The sequence below is a fragment of the Lactuca serriola genome, chromosome 1 (assembly GCF_051521515.1).
Source record: "Lactuca serriola cultivar US96UC23 chromosome 1, Lser_US96UC23_V15, whole genome shotgun sequence".
NCBI lineage: Eukaryota > Viridiplantae > Streptophyta > Magnoliopsida > Asterales > Asteraceae > Lactuca > Lactuca serriola.
This window is the reverse complement of record NC_136408.1, coordinates 824,494-838,619: the sequence shown is the minus strand read 5'-3', so window position 1 is coordinate 838,619 and position 14,126 is coordinate 824,494. Positions and strand designations below refer to the sequence as shown.

The 14,126-nt window shown below is 37.3% G+C and overlaps 1 protein-coding gene across 4 annotated transcripts; it reads left to right on the top strand.

Annotated features, from left to right (window-relative positions):
- The first annotated feature begins 1,523 nt into the window (after positions 1–1,523).
- Positions 1,524–4,757, top strand: LOC145091867 (basic helix-loop-helix (bHLH) DNA-binding superfamily protein). Of its 4 annotated transcripts, XM_079031377.1 has the most exons (9): positions 1,528–2,219; positions 2,666–2,996; positions 3,092–3,310; positions 3,388–3,453; positions 3,542–3,610; positions 3,715–3,786; positions 3,870–4,007; positions 4,120–4,201; positions 4,290–4,757. In XM_079031377.1, the coding sequence occupies exons 2-9, from the start codon at positions 2,673–2,675 to the stop codon at positions 4,313–4,315; spliced, it is 996 nt and encodes a 331-aa protein (XP_078887503.1). In that variant the 5' UTR covers positions 1,528–2,219; positions 2,666–2,672; the 3' UTR covers positions 4,316–4,757. The 4 variants fall into 4 exon arrangements, with proteins under 4 accessions (XP_078886812.1, XP_078886155.1, XP_078887503.1 ...); XM_079030686.1 differs by having other exon boundaries at positions 1,524–2,996; positions 3,876–4,007; XM_079030029.1 differs by having other exon boundaries at positions 1,526–2,996.
- The last annotated feature ends 9,369 nt before the right edge of the window (positions 4,758–14,126 follow it).

Here is a 14,126-nt window from a genome sequence, read left to right as displayed (position 1 = left end):
AGCTGATAAAAAATAACATTTGGTAAAACTAGCTGAAAAGCTAGCTGAAATATATAAAATTACATAAAAGGACATGTAAGAATATGTGTTTCTATAATTAATTAAGGGGTGTATTTGGAAAATTTTAAAAAAGCTCCTAAAAAGCTAGTCTAAGTAGTTTTTCAAAAAGCTAGCTTATAAGCTAGCTTATCAGCTACTTTTTGGCTTACCAAACACGACAACATAAAAAAGCTCGAAAAATAAGCTAGCTGTGGCGCGCCAAACACAGCCTTAATAGAGTACAACGAATCATGCATAGTAATGTTATATCCCCTAGATATTCGGATGTAGTGTTTAAAAGAATTAACTTTACCATACAAAAAGGGAACTGATACTTCCACGGACAATTTTTGATAATCCACTGATTTTTTAATGAAATTGACAATAATACCCTTATTTATATTTAAACTGTAAATTGTTACTCAAATGCAAACTCCTTCCTTAGTTCTTTCGCTCTCCATCTCCCATCCAAATTAACCCCATATCCAACTTCTTCTGTCTTTACTAGTGCCGGCCACTACCTGGTATCTCCTACTTCTTCACATCCCGTAATGGAATCCACAAAGGAACATATCAATGTGGTGGAGAAATCGTATGAACAAGGGCTAAGAACACTGACATAAAGTATTGGTTTCCTTTCGTTTAGCCTGATTTGCTAATCCTAATCCTAAAATTACTCTGTCGATGATTTCTAATTCCTCAAGCTAGCTCTAGCTTAATTGCAGAAGACTTTGCAACGAAATGTTCAAAGTAGCCATACTCTTTGCAATCATCCATCACCACTCGCAAGCTCATCCTTAGGTAGTTGGGCTTCCCGGTGCCTGTAAGTGATGTTTCCGGTGTAAGGAGAGAAACAAAAGTTCTGATTAGGGTTGGGGAGTGGTGTGAATTTATATAAAAGAGGAAACCATAATAAATTTATCAATCGTCTTAGAATAATCTAATGAAATTGGTTGGGATTTTTGGCATGGCTCGAGTAAGACTCGTGAGGGAAAGAGGTGAATTATAGGTCGGTTGTTTTGTGTATAGCGTCGGAGAAGAACTGCAGTGGCGTTTGCGTGGTTCTTGGTTTGGTATAATGGCTTACTAAAATTCTGCATTTGTAAAATACACTTAAGGGCATAATTGTCAAATTCCTCTAAAATCAGTGGATATATAAAAAATATCAGTGGAAGTATCAGTCCCCATACAAAAAGGCTTAACGACACAATTTGTTGTCCGTTTGCAATCTCACTCATTATATGATGATAATTAAATAGATTTGGAGTTGATATATATATATATATATATATATATATATATATATATATATATATATATATATATATATATATATATATATATATATATTAAGGAATGTATTTAGATTTGAAAAGGTAATGAATAAAAATCGACAGAAACTGTAAATTTAGTGTACGTAATATGAACTCAAGCCACCATTTCCCCGGAAGTAAGCGTAGGTTACTTGGTCTCGCGCACACATATCAGTATATTACATAGGACATATTCTCTCTCTCTCTCTCTCTAGGCTCTAGCTTGCTTAGTAGCTTCCCCTATCTTTTGTCTTTAATCTGTAAAAGTAGGAATTGGATGCTTCTTTTAACTGTTTTATGCAATTTCCCATTCTTGCTATGTTGCTATTGCTTGTACAATTAGTATTCCCATCATAAACATTTCATGAATCACCAAACCGGGCAGAATCTTTTGACCCATTCTAGTTTCTGCATAAATTCATTCAGAATTTGATTCTTTTTGCCAAAAAACTGTCTTGTAATATCGGCCAAGTCATTGAAGGGTTTCGGTGTCTGCCCTTTTTGAATTTAAACCTCTTTAAAAAGAATCTCCTTATAAATTCCATACCCATAAGAACTCCATTCCTCCTTGTTTCTTTGAAGGTTTGAAATGTTTGTTAATGATGCACATAGTATAGGATCAAGTCAAGATATACCCATTTCTTTGTTTTTGGGTTGGGAATCTTGGGGGTTTTGTTTATTTTATTGGATAAATAAAAAAAAGGAATCTGCTTTCTTTTTGGGTAATCACAGCAAGCTGTAGCTTAGCAACAACTACTGTCCATTCACTCCATCTTTCTCTACTTTACTTTATGCTCTGAAAGGTTAACACTTTCTTGTCTGTTACAATTTACTTTTCATCCTTTGATCATCATGGCATTTTGAAGGGTAAGTAGAGGTGTTGGTATGTTGTAAGATATTATGCCCTGCTACACTGGATTTCACTCCTATTCTTTTGTCCATGGGAGGGTTTCTTTTGTACTGTAAAGCTGCCATTTTGTTCCTTGTTGAGTCTTGCAAGATATGAGTAACCCTAAGCCTATTTTTGGTCAAACCCAACTTTTTCAACTTTACCCCTATATTTCTTTCTGTGAATCGTGGAATGGGGGTTTCCTCCTTTTAAGTGTATGATAGCTGTTAGCTGGGTAGGTATTAGCTTAGCTTAAGTTTTCGTAGATCCTGTACTGCTTTTTTTTTTTTTTTTTTACTTTTACTTTTCTACTTCTTTCTTCTTCTTCTTCATCTGTATTTGTTGATTGATAACAACATATGGCTTCTTCTTCTGAGGATAATAATAATAATAATAATGATAGTGAAATGGGTTTCCAATATAGAGGTGAAATGAGCTCAGGATCCATGTTCAACAACAAGTCTTCAAGTGGGTCTGGCAATCCCTTCGGATCGGGTTGGGATCCACTCGAGAATTTCGGTGGTTCATCGGCTTACCCAGTTGGGCTTGAGAATCATCAGGGTCTTATTCATCATTATCAATCTGGTTCAGGCATTGGTGATTTGGTCCCAAAACTTGGGTCTTTTGGAAGTGGAAGTTTCTCAGAAATGGTAAATCCCTTTGCTAACAACCTCAATCCCGAATGCGGGGCTTCTTCATCGCCAAATAGCAGAGACAAAAGAAGAGCCCCTCATTCTCAATTCAAACCCATCACGGTACCTTTTTACTGCCAAAAAAAAAAAAGAAAAAAGAAAAATCGAATCTTGATCCTGTTTGAATGTGTAAATTTAACAAAATGTGTGTGTTGTAGAATGGTGAAAGAGAAGAAAGAAACGATGGGTCTGGTGATACCTCAGAGAAAGATGAGAAGAAACAGAAAATTGAACATGATTCGAGAGTAGGCAAGCAAATAGGTAAACAAGCGGCAGCCAAGGATAATTCGGATAGTGGGGGAGCTCCTAAAGACAACTACATTCATGTGAGAGCCAAAAGAGGCCAGGCTACCAACAGTCATAGCCTTGCAGAAAGGGTAAAATATATATGCCCCCAGCCTTTATTTTTCTTCTTCATTCATCATATTCATAGACCTTGCTCTGCTTTATCCAGGTCAGGAGAGAAAAGATCAGTGAGAGAATGAAATTGCTTCAAGAACTTGTTCCTGGATGCAATAAGGTCTCTCTCTCGCTCTCTCTCTCTCTCTCTCTCTCTCTCTCTCTCTCTCTCTCTAAGTTTCTGATGGGGTTTGTTAATTTGGGTGAAGATCACTGGAAAAGCAGTAATGCTTGATGAGATCATCAACTACGTTCAGTCGCTCCAACAACAGGTGGAGGTATGTTAAGTTCCTATTATAGATTTATATCTGGTTTAAGCCAGATCCCTTTGTATGACTATGGCATGTTTTGAATAACTGCGATTATTGATTTTCTGGTGCAGTTCTTATCAATGAAACTAGCAACTGTGAATCCAGAACTGAACATTGACATGGATCGCCTTGTGTTTAAAGATGTGAGTTTCAATTCGTTTATGTTATTGTTCCCTTTAATTAATTAATTGAACAAAACTTAACAAGCAAGATCTAAATGATTTAGTTGCAGATTCTTCATTCACGGGGAAGCACTTCCAATCCAGGATTTGGATTCAGCCCGGCATTAACCTCATCCCACCATTCGTATCCACACCCACACCCACACGCTACAACTGCACCGATGCATCCTATCCACCCTCAGGTACACACACGCTGATTTAGGAATCCAGTTATTTATTGTATTTGGATGTTGTCAGTCTTTGATTATATATACACTTTAAGTTATGAAAATGTATTATTTTCTTATCTTGCAGCCCGCATGGGATAACGATCTTAACAATCTTCTCCAAATGGGATTTGATGCTAATCCTGGTATCAACAATCTTGGTCCAAATGGTAATTGCCATAGCAAAATAAATTAAGTAAAGTAGATAAAGATGTCTTGTATTTTTCTCTAACAATGAGAGGATCATTTTGTGTTTAGGTGGACGGACAAAGATGGATCTATGATATTTTGGGGATATGGGGAAGTGATTAAATTTTCTTGATAAAAGTTTGAATAGGAAAGAAAAGAAAAAGAAAAAGACTCAGATGAGCAAGTTTTCAACAAAAGACAGAGTCGTATAGGTTGTTTCTCCCAACTCCTAACTGTTTGTTCTTCGAGTTTTAGCAGAAGATGACTCGTTATTTTTTAAGAACCATGTACATTTAAACGGACATAAGAAGGAAAAAAAAACCCGGGTGTTTGGTTTGTGGAAGATGATGTTGAGCAAGGATATGCATGAAGTTTATGAGGGTTTTTATTTTTTTTGTGTGTTGAAAGGAAAAATTTGCTGTAAAGAGTGTTTCATTGTTAGAAAAAACAAGAAAAATGATGTGTTATTTTATGAGAAAATATTGGGTGTATTTGTTTGGGTTGGGAATATGAAGGTTTAGAGGTTTTTTGTTGGTTGTTTGTGGTCCTCATAAATCTTTGGAAGAACAGGAAGGAAGCGTGACCACTTTTAGATGAAGTCATGAATCATTGTTTGTTGAGCAAATATATTCTGGTATATTGGTTTGTTGATGATTTAGTTTAAAGGAGATGTTCTCGTGTTTTTACTGTTTGCCCTTTGTTCCTTGTGGTTCTGACAAAGCCATAATTTTGCCAACAAGTGATGTTGTCGGTATTTTCCGGCTTTATTTTTGTTTTGTCTGCAAAAGGTCATCAAGATCCTCTCCTACATGTCCTTGTCTTGCATCATGATGGGAAATGGCTGTAGGTGTCCCTTTGTGTTCCTTCATCCTGTTTTTCTGTGGTTGGATTGGATTGACTTTTGGGTTGGATTGGGTTGAATTGAATTGAATTTTGTTTTGGTTGGATTGGATTGGATTGGATTGGATTGAATTTGAATGTTTAATCCCCCTAGATAAGATACTACATGCTCATCTAGTTTTTCTTTGGTTGGTTGAATTTGGATTTAGGCCCCCATTAAGGAATTTTGTGTTGAATATGCCAATATGGGCCGGCTATAAATCTCTCTTCCGATGAGCTCACAATTGAGTAGGCCTGGTAATGAAGCGGGTTTTGATCTTGATCCGATCCAAACCCTTAACAATTATATGGGTTTGGAACATAGTTTTTGATCCGTTTACCCGTTAACGACCCGTACCCGCTAACCTTTTTATTAAAAGGGTCGGGTATGGTTCATCACCGATCCGATCCGTTTATAACCCGCCCCATATAAATTTTAGAAATATAAATTTATATTTTATATTACCTAAAGTTTACATTAAATTCCAATTAGAAGTCCAAAGAGAAAAGGCCAAAGACTAAATTGTTTTTACATAGGACTCGATGACTCAACTTCTAGACTTCCAGTCTTCTCCCAAGAGTCATGATTTCAATTCATTTATATTTCATCATGTAATCACCAATTTCATTTATAAATCAATAAGATCATTTATCAACTGAAAGAAAGTTTGTAATTGCCATTCTCTATCAATGCAATCGACGATCAAAAACCAATTGGAAATAACTAAAATAATGATTTTAATTCCAATAGAAAGTCCTCGAGTACAGAATGTGTTTTCTAAATCAAAACTTAGTTTTATTTAATAAATGTGATTTTATGATTTAAGTAAAATGTGTTTGATTATTCAAAAAACCTACGGGTTATGGGGCAGGTTTGGATCGGATTTTGAAATTTGTTAAAAGGGTTTGGATCAAGGTCGATTCGCTCCAAACCCGCCCCATTGCCAGGTCTACAATTGAGTCAAGGCAACTATCCTACCATGGAGGAACTAGATTGCTTTTGAAGTGTTGTCATTTTAGTATTATCAGATTATTATCAGATATGTAAAAAGAAGTGATTTAGCCCCTGCCATTCATTCATTAGGGATTTTTATGTTGAATATGCCAGTATGGGGCTATAAAACTCTTTTCCTATGAGCTTACAATTGAATTGAGGTTACCTACCCTATTGTCGATGAAGTAGATTGCCTTTGGAGTGTTGGTGATTTTAGTATTATCATACATTTGATATAATTTCGTACGCATCAGTTTTTTCCATATACAACAATTTATATTTATAGGGTTTTACAATATATTATTTAAAACATAAAATGTTGTGCACGGATAAAAACTGTTGTATACGAATCAGTTCTCATAATTGAAATATAGGTTATGAAGTTATTGTTGGTGTATCACACATCGCCCCTATGTCTATATGTTTGAGTTTTGCATCTCTCCATAATGGTTCTTTTGGAGAGTAAATCATAGGCTCTACATAAATTTCATATGGTATTAGAGTCGGCGTCCGCCTCCCGTGGCTTAACACATCCTTGTTTGACCGCATTGAGCCTCCGTCTCTGAGGGGGAGTATTAATGTATCTCATATCGGTGCACCACAGTCCCTTATATATATATATATATATATATATATATATATATATATATATATATATATATATATATATATATATATATATATATATATATGTTGGAGTCTTTCCTTTCTCCACGAGAGCTCTTTTGAAGAGTAAATAATGGACTATACATATATCTTACAATTACATGGTAGACACTTATATAAATAAGTTTAATCATGTATAAATAATGTGTAATGAATCTAGTGGTCTACGGACATCATGAAACCTAAGGGCTTTTGACTGAAACATTATACACACTTGTATAAACAAGTTAACCACACATAAAAAACTTGTGATGAGTCTAGTGGTCCAGGGACATCATGAAAACTAAGGGTTTTTTACTTAAATGAAGCACACATATTGATACCTACAACTGAAATAATTTAAACAACATTTCCATTCATACTTTTTGCTACCAAAATACCATGTCTTAAAAACAACAAATTAACAAGAATTTAGTCAATCTAACTTCTAGATTCATGCCTAAACTCGAAGTTGAATTAAAATGAATTATCCTCGAGTAAATTTATTATTCAACACATTGACTATAACTATCACGTTCAATTCAAAAACACAAAGCCTTTTTCATCCTAAATAAATGTACACACAAGACCAGTTCAGTCCAGGAAGTCTCTGTAACGTTCCATTTTCACAACAAAAAAATCATTTTTAATTAAGGTAAACCTTCACATTGATAGAATCCAAGTTAAGAAAACTGTTTGTTCCAAAATATATATATTTTTTTAAAATCAAAGTAATATAATAAACACGAAATCTCCATTGTTGTTGATGAATGTGAACAATCACGACTTAGCCTTCCCACGATCATCATTGGTAACTGAAAAACATTTAATCCATAACTGTAAGTCAAAGCTTAGTGAGTTTTCCTAAAATACCACACATTATAATATACATACAATGCATGCACATCGAGCCCACAACACGAAGACTTGATTGCCTTTCGGGCCCATAACACGAGACTGGATTGCCCCCGAGCCCATGGATTAAATATGGATTGCCCCCGCCCGACTCACAGCCTAAGATTGGATTGCTCCCGAACCCACAACTTAATATTGGATTGCCCCCACCCGACCCATAGCCTAAAATTGGATCGCTATCGAGTTTGTTGGCCTACATCACAAAGGAGGACCGCCTCAACCCACCCCATCATAATATATCAACATATGAAACAAGTAAGTAATCAAGTAATCATATAAGCACATGTAACTATCTACCATAGTCTACATGTCTAAAAACTCAGGATCGCATACCCGACCTCATACAACACTACACCACTACAGGCAGATCTCCAAAGAATGCATAAGTATATGCGACTAGAGGTGAGATAGACATTCGAACATGAGATCCCACTCTATAGCCACAACCAAACAAGGAACAACAAAGAAAGCCTAGATCAAGAGTTCTTACGCTATCTTACATGACTACATACATCCCCTAGGGCACTCCACTAGTCGATCCCCAACCTAATAGTACTCTAACTAGTACACCACTACCCCTATATCTTAACATACAAGGATATACATTACAATACATAGTACAATGAGGAAACTCACCTGATTCGGAGACCCACGAAATACATCAACACGCTCACTCTCTGCAATGATTGCTCCCGCAAACCAACTTGCACCAAAAGATGGTAGAACCTTAATTAATAACCTAATTCCTTCAAGTTTGACCCAATGTCAAACTGGTCAAAAAGTCAATGACCAACAAAAGTCAATGGTCAACAGGTCAACGACTCCCCACGATGTGGCACGCTCTTGGTCACGTCGTGGCTAGCTAAAGACAAAACAGTCGGGCATCCGAGAATCGTCACAACATGGCAAGCCGATGGCCACGTCGTGAAATCTGGCAGAATGCTGACTTTTCCAATAAGTTCTTAATCCATATAGATCTAAGCACAAAACTTCAGATCTACTCTTTCACACTGACTTAATGGATAAAGTTTCCAACTTTATACATTAGAACTCCATACCAAGGCTAGATCTAACATTCTAAGTCCTTAATGAGTCTACAACTTGAGCATGAGCACAAGATACACCAAAGATGGACCTTTTTATCTTATCCCATAAAAGTCTAATGCCCTAGACAAACCATCACAAGCCTGGAGTTCTTCAAACTCCAAGAGTATCCAAGGGAGTGACCAAAATCTTACAAAAAGGCATCAAACTTGCACCAAGAAGAACATAATTCAAGATGAGAATTTTATACCTTTAATCACTCAAAAATATGAGGTAGATGGTGGGTCCAAGCTAGTTATTTGCTCCTTTGAACCAAGATGATATTCCTCTTTCTTCAAACTCCACCAAATATTAAGAACTAAGCTTCAAACCAAATAGAAAAGCTCTCAAAGCTTCAAGGAGGCAATGGTTTCGTTCGAAAGGGATGTAGGATGAAGAAGTTACCCTAGGTCATGAGTTAATGGCTTTATATATATGGAAGAAACCCTAAAAATTCATGGGCTTGTGCTGAAGCTTCTGTTAAATCGTGACACTCTACCTATCATGTCGTGACACCCATTCCGCAAGCACAACATCCAACTGGCACGTCATGATGTGACACCCTAATCATCACGTCGTAACGCAAGGTTTTCCTAAAAACCTTACTTCAGATACTTCTTAACCCTTAGCCGATCAGTTCTAGAAAATGGGTGCTACAAATCTTCCCCACTTAAATTAGATTTTTCCTCGAAATCTGTTCTCACATTTCCCTGTCATAACACCTTTTGAACCCCCGATGGGTTTCCCAAACCCGATTCCTACCGTATGACTTGAGATCACTTGCCAGTATATGCAACCATTAATAGCAAGGATTCCAAAACTCAGCTCATAAGACAATCCGAGAAGAGACTCCAAAGTTCAGAATCTTATCCACTACGACATCTCTTGAGCATTCAACCACCTCCCGACACCTCTAGCAACACTATTTTTTTAGCGAGAACTATGCGAACTAAAAAAAAACAACTCCATACAACATCCTTAAACCACAATGAGTAGAACCCATTCCTTTGTCCATAACCTGCAGATCCCGAAGTCATACTCAACCTCCAGGTAGATAGAGCCACCCAAGATGACCAAAACTCACAGACCTGATCCGACCAAGACCTCCTGATCTTGTGCCGCCTATCGAATAACCAAAGAAAGAATCTGCAACCTACACCATATTAGATAACCTCGCATACCGACGTACTAACGAAAACCCTAAACAAGCCCAACAGACAAAGACTACACTAGAACATGGAAAATTCAAGATGACCAAAAATTCACAGATTTGATTGGTATGGGATCTTTTTGGCCCCACACCATCCTACAAGAAAAATAGAACATGAAACCCACAACCGACCACCATCATCGCTAACCATGCATATAAATGCACTAACAAAACTCAAACAAAAACCAATCGATCGCATACTAAACTGGACCATATTCTCACTCGGCTCTACAACCATACTCTGTTATCCACTGACAACACTCTGGAATATACAAATCATTCAAATGTGGCCAACACAAAGCTAAATTCTAACTCGAATTAACTGGAGCACTACTTATTATTTCCCCCTAAATAATAAACGAAATGAAGAATTTCTCCTTGAGTCTAAATCACTCTAGCAATGCAGTCCACCGAGGACATCAAAACAATACCAACAAAAATGAATACACATAACAACTTCATCTAGAAGGAAACTTCCAAAAGTAAAACCCACTTCATAAATGAAAGATGTAAAATAAAATAAAATGGAAGCATACTTGTAGTCGACATAGTCGCCACACCTGGATCCTCTGCAACAAATTGGTAGGATCTTTCTTCAGCTTTGGGCACCTCAGGCCTCTCATGGCGCCCATCTGGCATCTGTCATGCTAAAGGTGTAGGATTTTGCACTTCACTGAAGACAAGAATGGGGAAATGAACTTTGATGTGGCCCTCCTAGTCGCAATGGAAACAAACCCGCCTGCGACATCCAACCGGTCGACACCTTCCGTCATGAAACTTCCCAAATTTATCGCACTGGAACTCCTTTACTCTACTGGTCCAGATCTCGATTTGGAGGACTTTAACCACTTCGCTTCTGGCTGCAATTGCATTGAAGCTGAGCTCTCCTCTTTCCTCTGGTTCTCTAACTCAATCTCCCTCCTCCTAGCATTCAATTGCAACTCTACCAAAGACCGGTACGACTGAGCCGACACGATCTCGAATCTCTTTCTCGAGCATACTCAATTATCATGACATCTGCATCTGCTTTGAAGCGGCATACTCTAGGTAGAAAAGGGCTCACTCTACAAACATCTTGGTGATCTCCATCACTGAATAAGTCTTCTACTTGAGCGATAGGTACTCTTGTGCCAATTTTTCTCTCTCTACAAGTGGAACATACTCCATACAGAACATCTCCAAGAATTGCTCCGATGTCACTATGGCTCGTTCTGCCTTTGAAAATCTTTGGATTATAAACTCCTAGCAATCATTTTCACCCCAACGAAGAACATTCAACGTAAACTTTACTATCTAGTCCTCAGGACACGAACACATGTAGAAACATCCCTCCACTTTAGATATCCATCTCAAAGATATAGCCAGGTTCTTGTTGCCCCTAAACTCCGGAGGCTTCGTGTTACTGAGTGTTTTTATGTAGTGGGGTTGCTGTTGGCAGTTATGGGGTTCCGGGTGGTCTCTCAATTTTCTTTACAGATGATTTGATTTGGAATTAGTTGGAGGTAGCTTATGGAATTCATTGGTGTTGTTCTAGATATTTTGACCAAGATGGATTTCGAGGACAAAATCCAATTTAAGTGGGGGAGAGTTGTAACACCTTGTTCCAGGATATTTCTTAATTGAAGATTGTAGACTGTAATTCGATCATCCAAAGGCTTTGGGATTTGAGGAAATAAAGTTTAGACCTTATTGAATGTTGATAACGTTGGTTATGAAACCTAAGCCCTTAATTTGTGTGTTAGAACCGAAGGGAAAAATGGGAAAAGTTATATGTTGGCCTTATTGCATGGATTATGGTTTTAGTTCGATATGTTTTAATCCAAAAGTAACTAATTGTGGGGATCGTCAATACCTTGCCATGCATATAAAGAACACCAAAAACATAGTTGAAACGAAGAAGTTATGGTTGTTTGAAGTTGAATTGGAAATTGGGAATTTCCACATACGTTGGGTGTAGTTGCTGATTTATGGGTGTGAGCTTAATGACCTATGATAAGCGTAGGTTATGCTACGCATGGTGTAGCCATTGCAGACCAAAACCGTAAAACGAAGGTTTTGAGCCATATTTAAAGGGTCTAACTTCTTGGAATCCTTCCCATGACCAACCTCCATCACCTCACATCGTTCCTTTGAAACCCTAGCCACTAATTGTGAGTATTGAAGATTTTAGAGAGTTTTGTGTCCTCTTTGAAGGAAGAAAGTGTTTTTAGAATCAAGTGGGAAGATTCAAGGTGTGTAGATCTGGGATTTGTAAGCCAACATCTATCTATGGAAGGTATTAATATTTCATATTCATGCTTCTACCTGTTAGATCTAGTATGGTTATGAGTTATATGCTTTTGTCCCCATAATCTTGGTCCTTATGAGTATAGGTTTCTCCAGACCATTTAAATACCTCCCTCTGATGTTTTTGAGGTTATAGAGTCATAAAAATGAGAGCTTCGGCACTCTCATCCATCCATGCATGAAATATTGAGCAAAAGGTGACAATATGGACTAAGAGTTTTGTTTTGTGCTCTTTTTGGCCATGCAAAGGGATAAATTTAGAGACTTTAACAATTAAGACATTCATTTAGATTAGATATATGAGTTTGAGAGTTTGGGTTGATTTATTAAGAGCTTAATAGAAGCTTTTGGGAGCATGGGCTTTACATTGGGCATAACCATGTATACACTGGGCATAGACTTCTGCACATTGGGCGTAGCTCTACAGTGGGCATAGAATTCTGTACACTGGGTGTAGATTAGCATGCTATACAAAGCGTAAGTTAACTGAGGGTTAACTGTTGACTTTTTAACCGATTGACTTTTGGCCAAACATGTTGGGACTCTAGATTAGAAGAGCAAAATGGTCTTTTGCCTAAAGGGCATTTAATTATGAGTGTAGACCTTTCATGAATAAGTCATTTCCTTAATTATTAATTAGGGATTTTTTATGGATATATTTAGCAAGAGGAGGTTTGATATCGTCGACTTGAATGGGTGGTTTATCTTGTCTTCATGGTTGAGGTGAGTCTTTTCATTATACTGTGTAGGATGCTAGCTGTCTTTTTGACTCTTTCATTGTGCGTTGGGTTGCACCCATTGAAATGTTAGGTTGCACCCATTAAAATGTTGGGTTGGGCCAATTGGTATGCATGTTGGGTTGGGCCCATTGGAATGCATGTTGGGCTGGGCCCATTTGTATGTTGGGTTGGGCCATTGGTATGCCTATTAGGCTGGGCCTATTTTCATGTTGAGTTGGGCCCATTGATATATTGGTTTGGGCCTATTTGTATGTCGGGTTGGGCCCGTTGTATGGTATGTGGTATTTTGGGGAGCTCACTAAGATTTTTGCTTACGGTTTATGGTTTTACATTTTTTCAGGTACTTCCAGTTCCAAAGAGAAGGGCCCGACTTGATTGAACAACATCCCATGACGACTTTTTTGTACTGATTATTATTGTCTTACTCTGATGTTTGATAGATACATTTTATTCTGATTGGTTTTGGAACAAATGCTTGTGTGGATTTAATGATTTAAAAATTAAATTTTTATTGGCATTTTTAGGACGTTACATGTTGGTATCAGAGCCTTGGCTTGAGGGATTCAGGATCACTCTTGTGTGTGTCTGAACTCAAACTAATGAATTAGTAATCTTTTAGAAAGAAAATAAGTTTTCTAAAAAGGGTTTTACAAAGAAAGGGGTGTGATGCATGCAATCAGTCGAGCTCAAGTAAGTGATACCAAGAATACCCATACATGTTAATATGTTATATGAGTTATAGAATGTTTTGCATTTTAGAAGTTGAATTTTGATGTTTTGTGGCCTATAGAGTTTTACTGCTTGAATGTTGCTTGCTTTGTGGTTTTTAGGACTCGTATTAATGTGAGTTAACTATTAAATGAATACGTTAAATTACATGCTACAAAGGTTAAATAATTTTAGAGTGATTGATTTGGCCCTATTTTGCAACTCTCGTTTGAGTCTAACCATTGCGGGGTTGAATCTTTTAGTCGAAAGATTATTTATGTTTTGTTACATGTGATTATATTCATGTGGTAGTTAGCTGACATTAGTAGGAGTTTTTCAGCAGCCGATGGCAGGGGTGGTGGGAGTCCTAGAAGAGCCTAGGAAGTGCTTTAGTGCGAGTGGGACATAGTTTAGTGGGTATGTGGACTATCATTATGAGGAGGAAA

Excerpts from the sequence above, each read along its gene's own strand:
- LOC145091867 (XM_079030029.1), top strand. The coding sequence starts at position 2,601 with ATGGCTTCTTCTTCTGAGGATAATAATAATAATAATAATGATAGTGAA. Across the intron at positions 3,454-3,541 it reads TTGTTCCTGGATGCAATAAG|ATCACTGGAAAAGCAGTAAT; the intron begins GTCTCTCTCTCG and ends ATTTGGGTGAAG. Across the intron at positions 3,787-3,869 it reads ATCGCCTTGTGTTTAAAGAT|TTGCAGATTCTTCATTCACG; the intron begins GTGAGTTTCAAT and ends TAAATGATTTAG.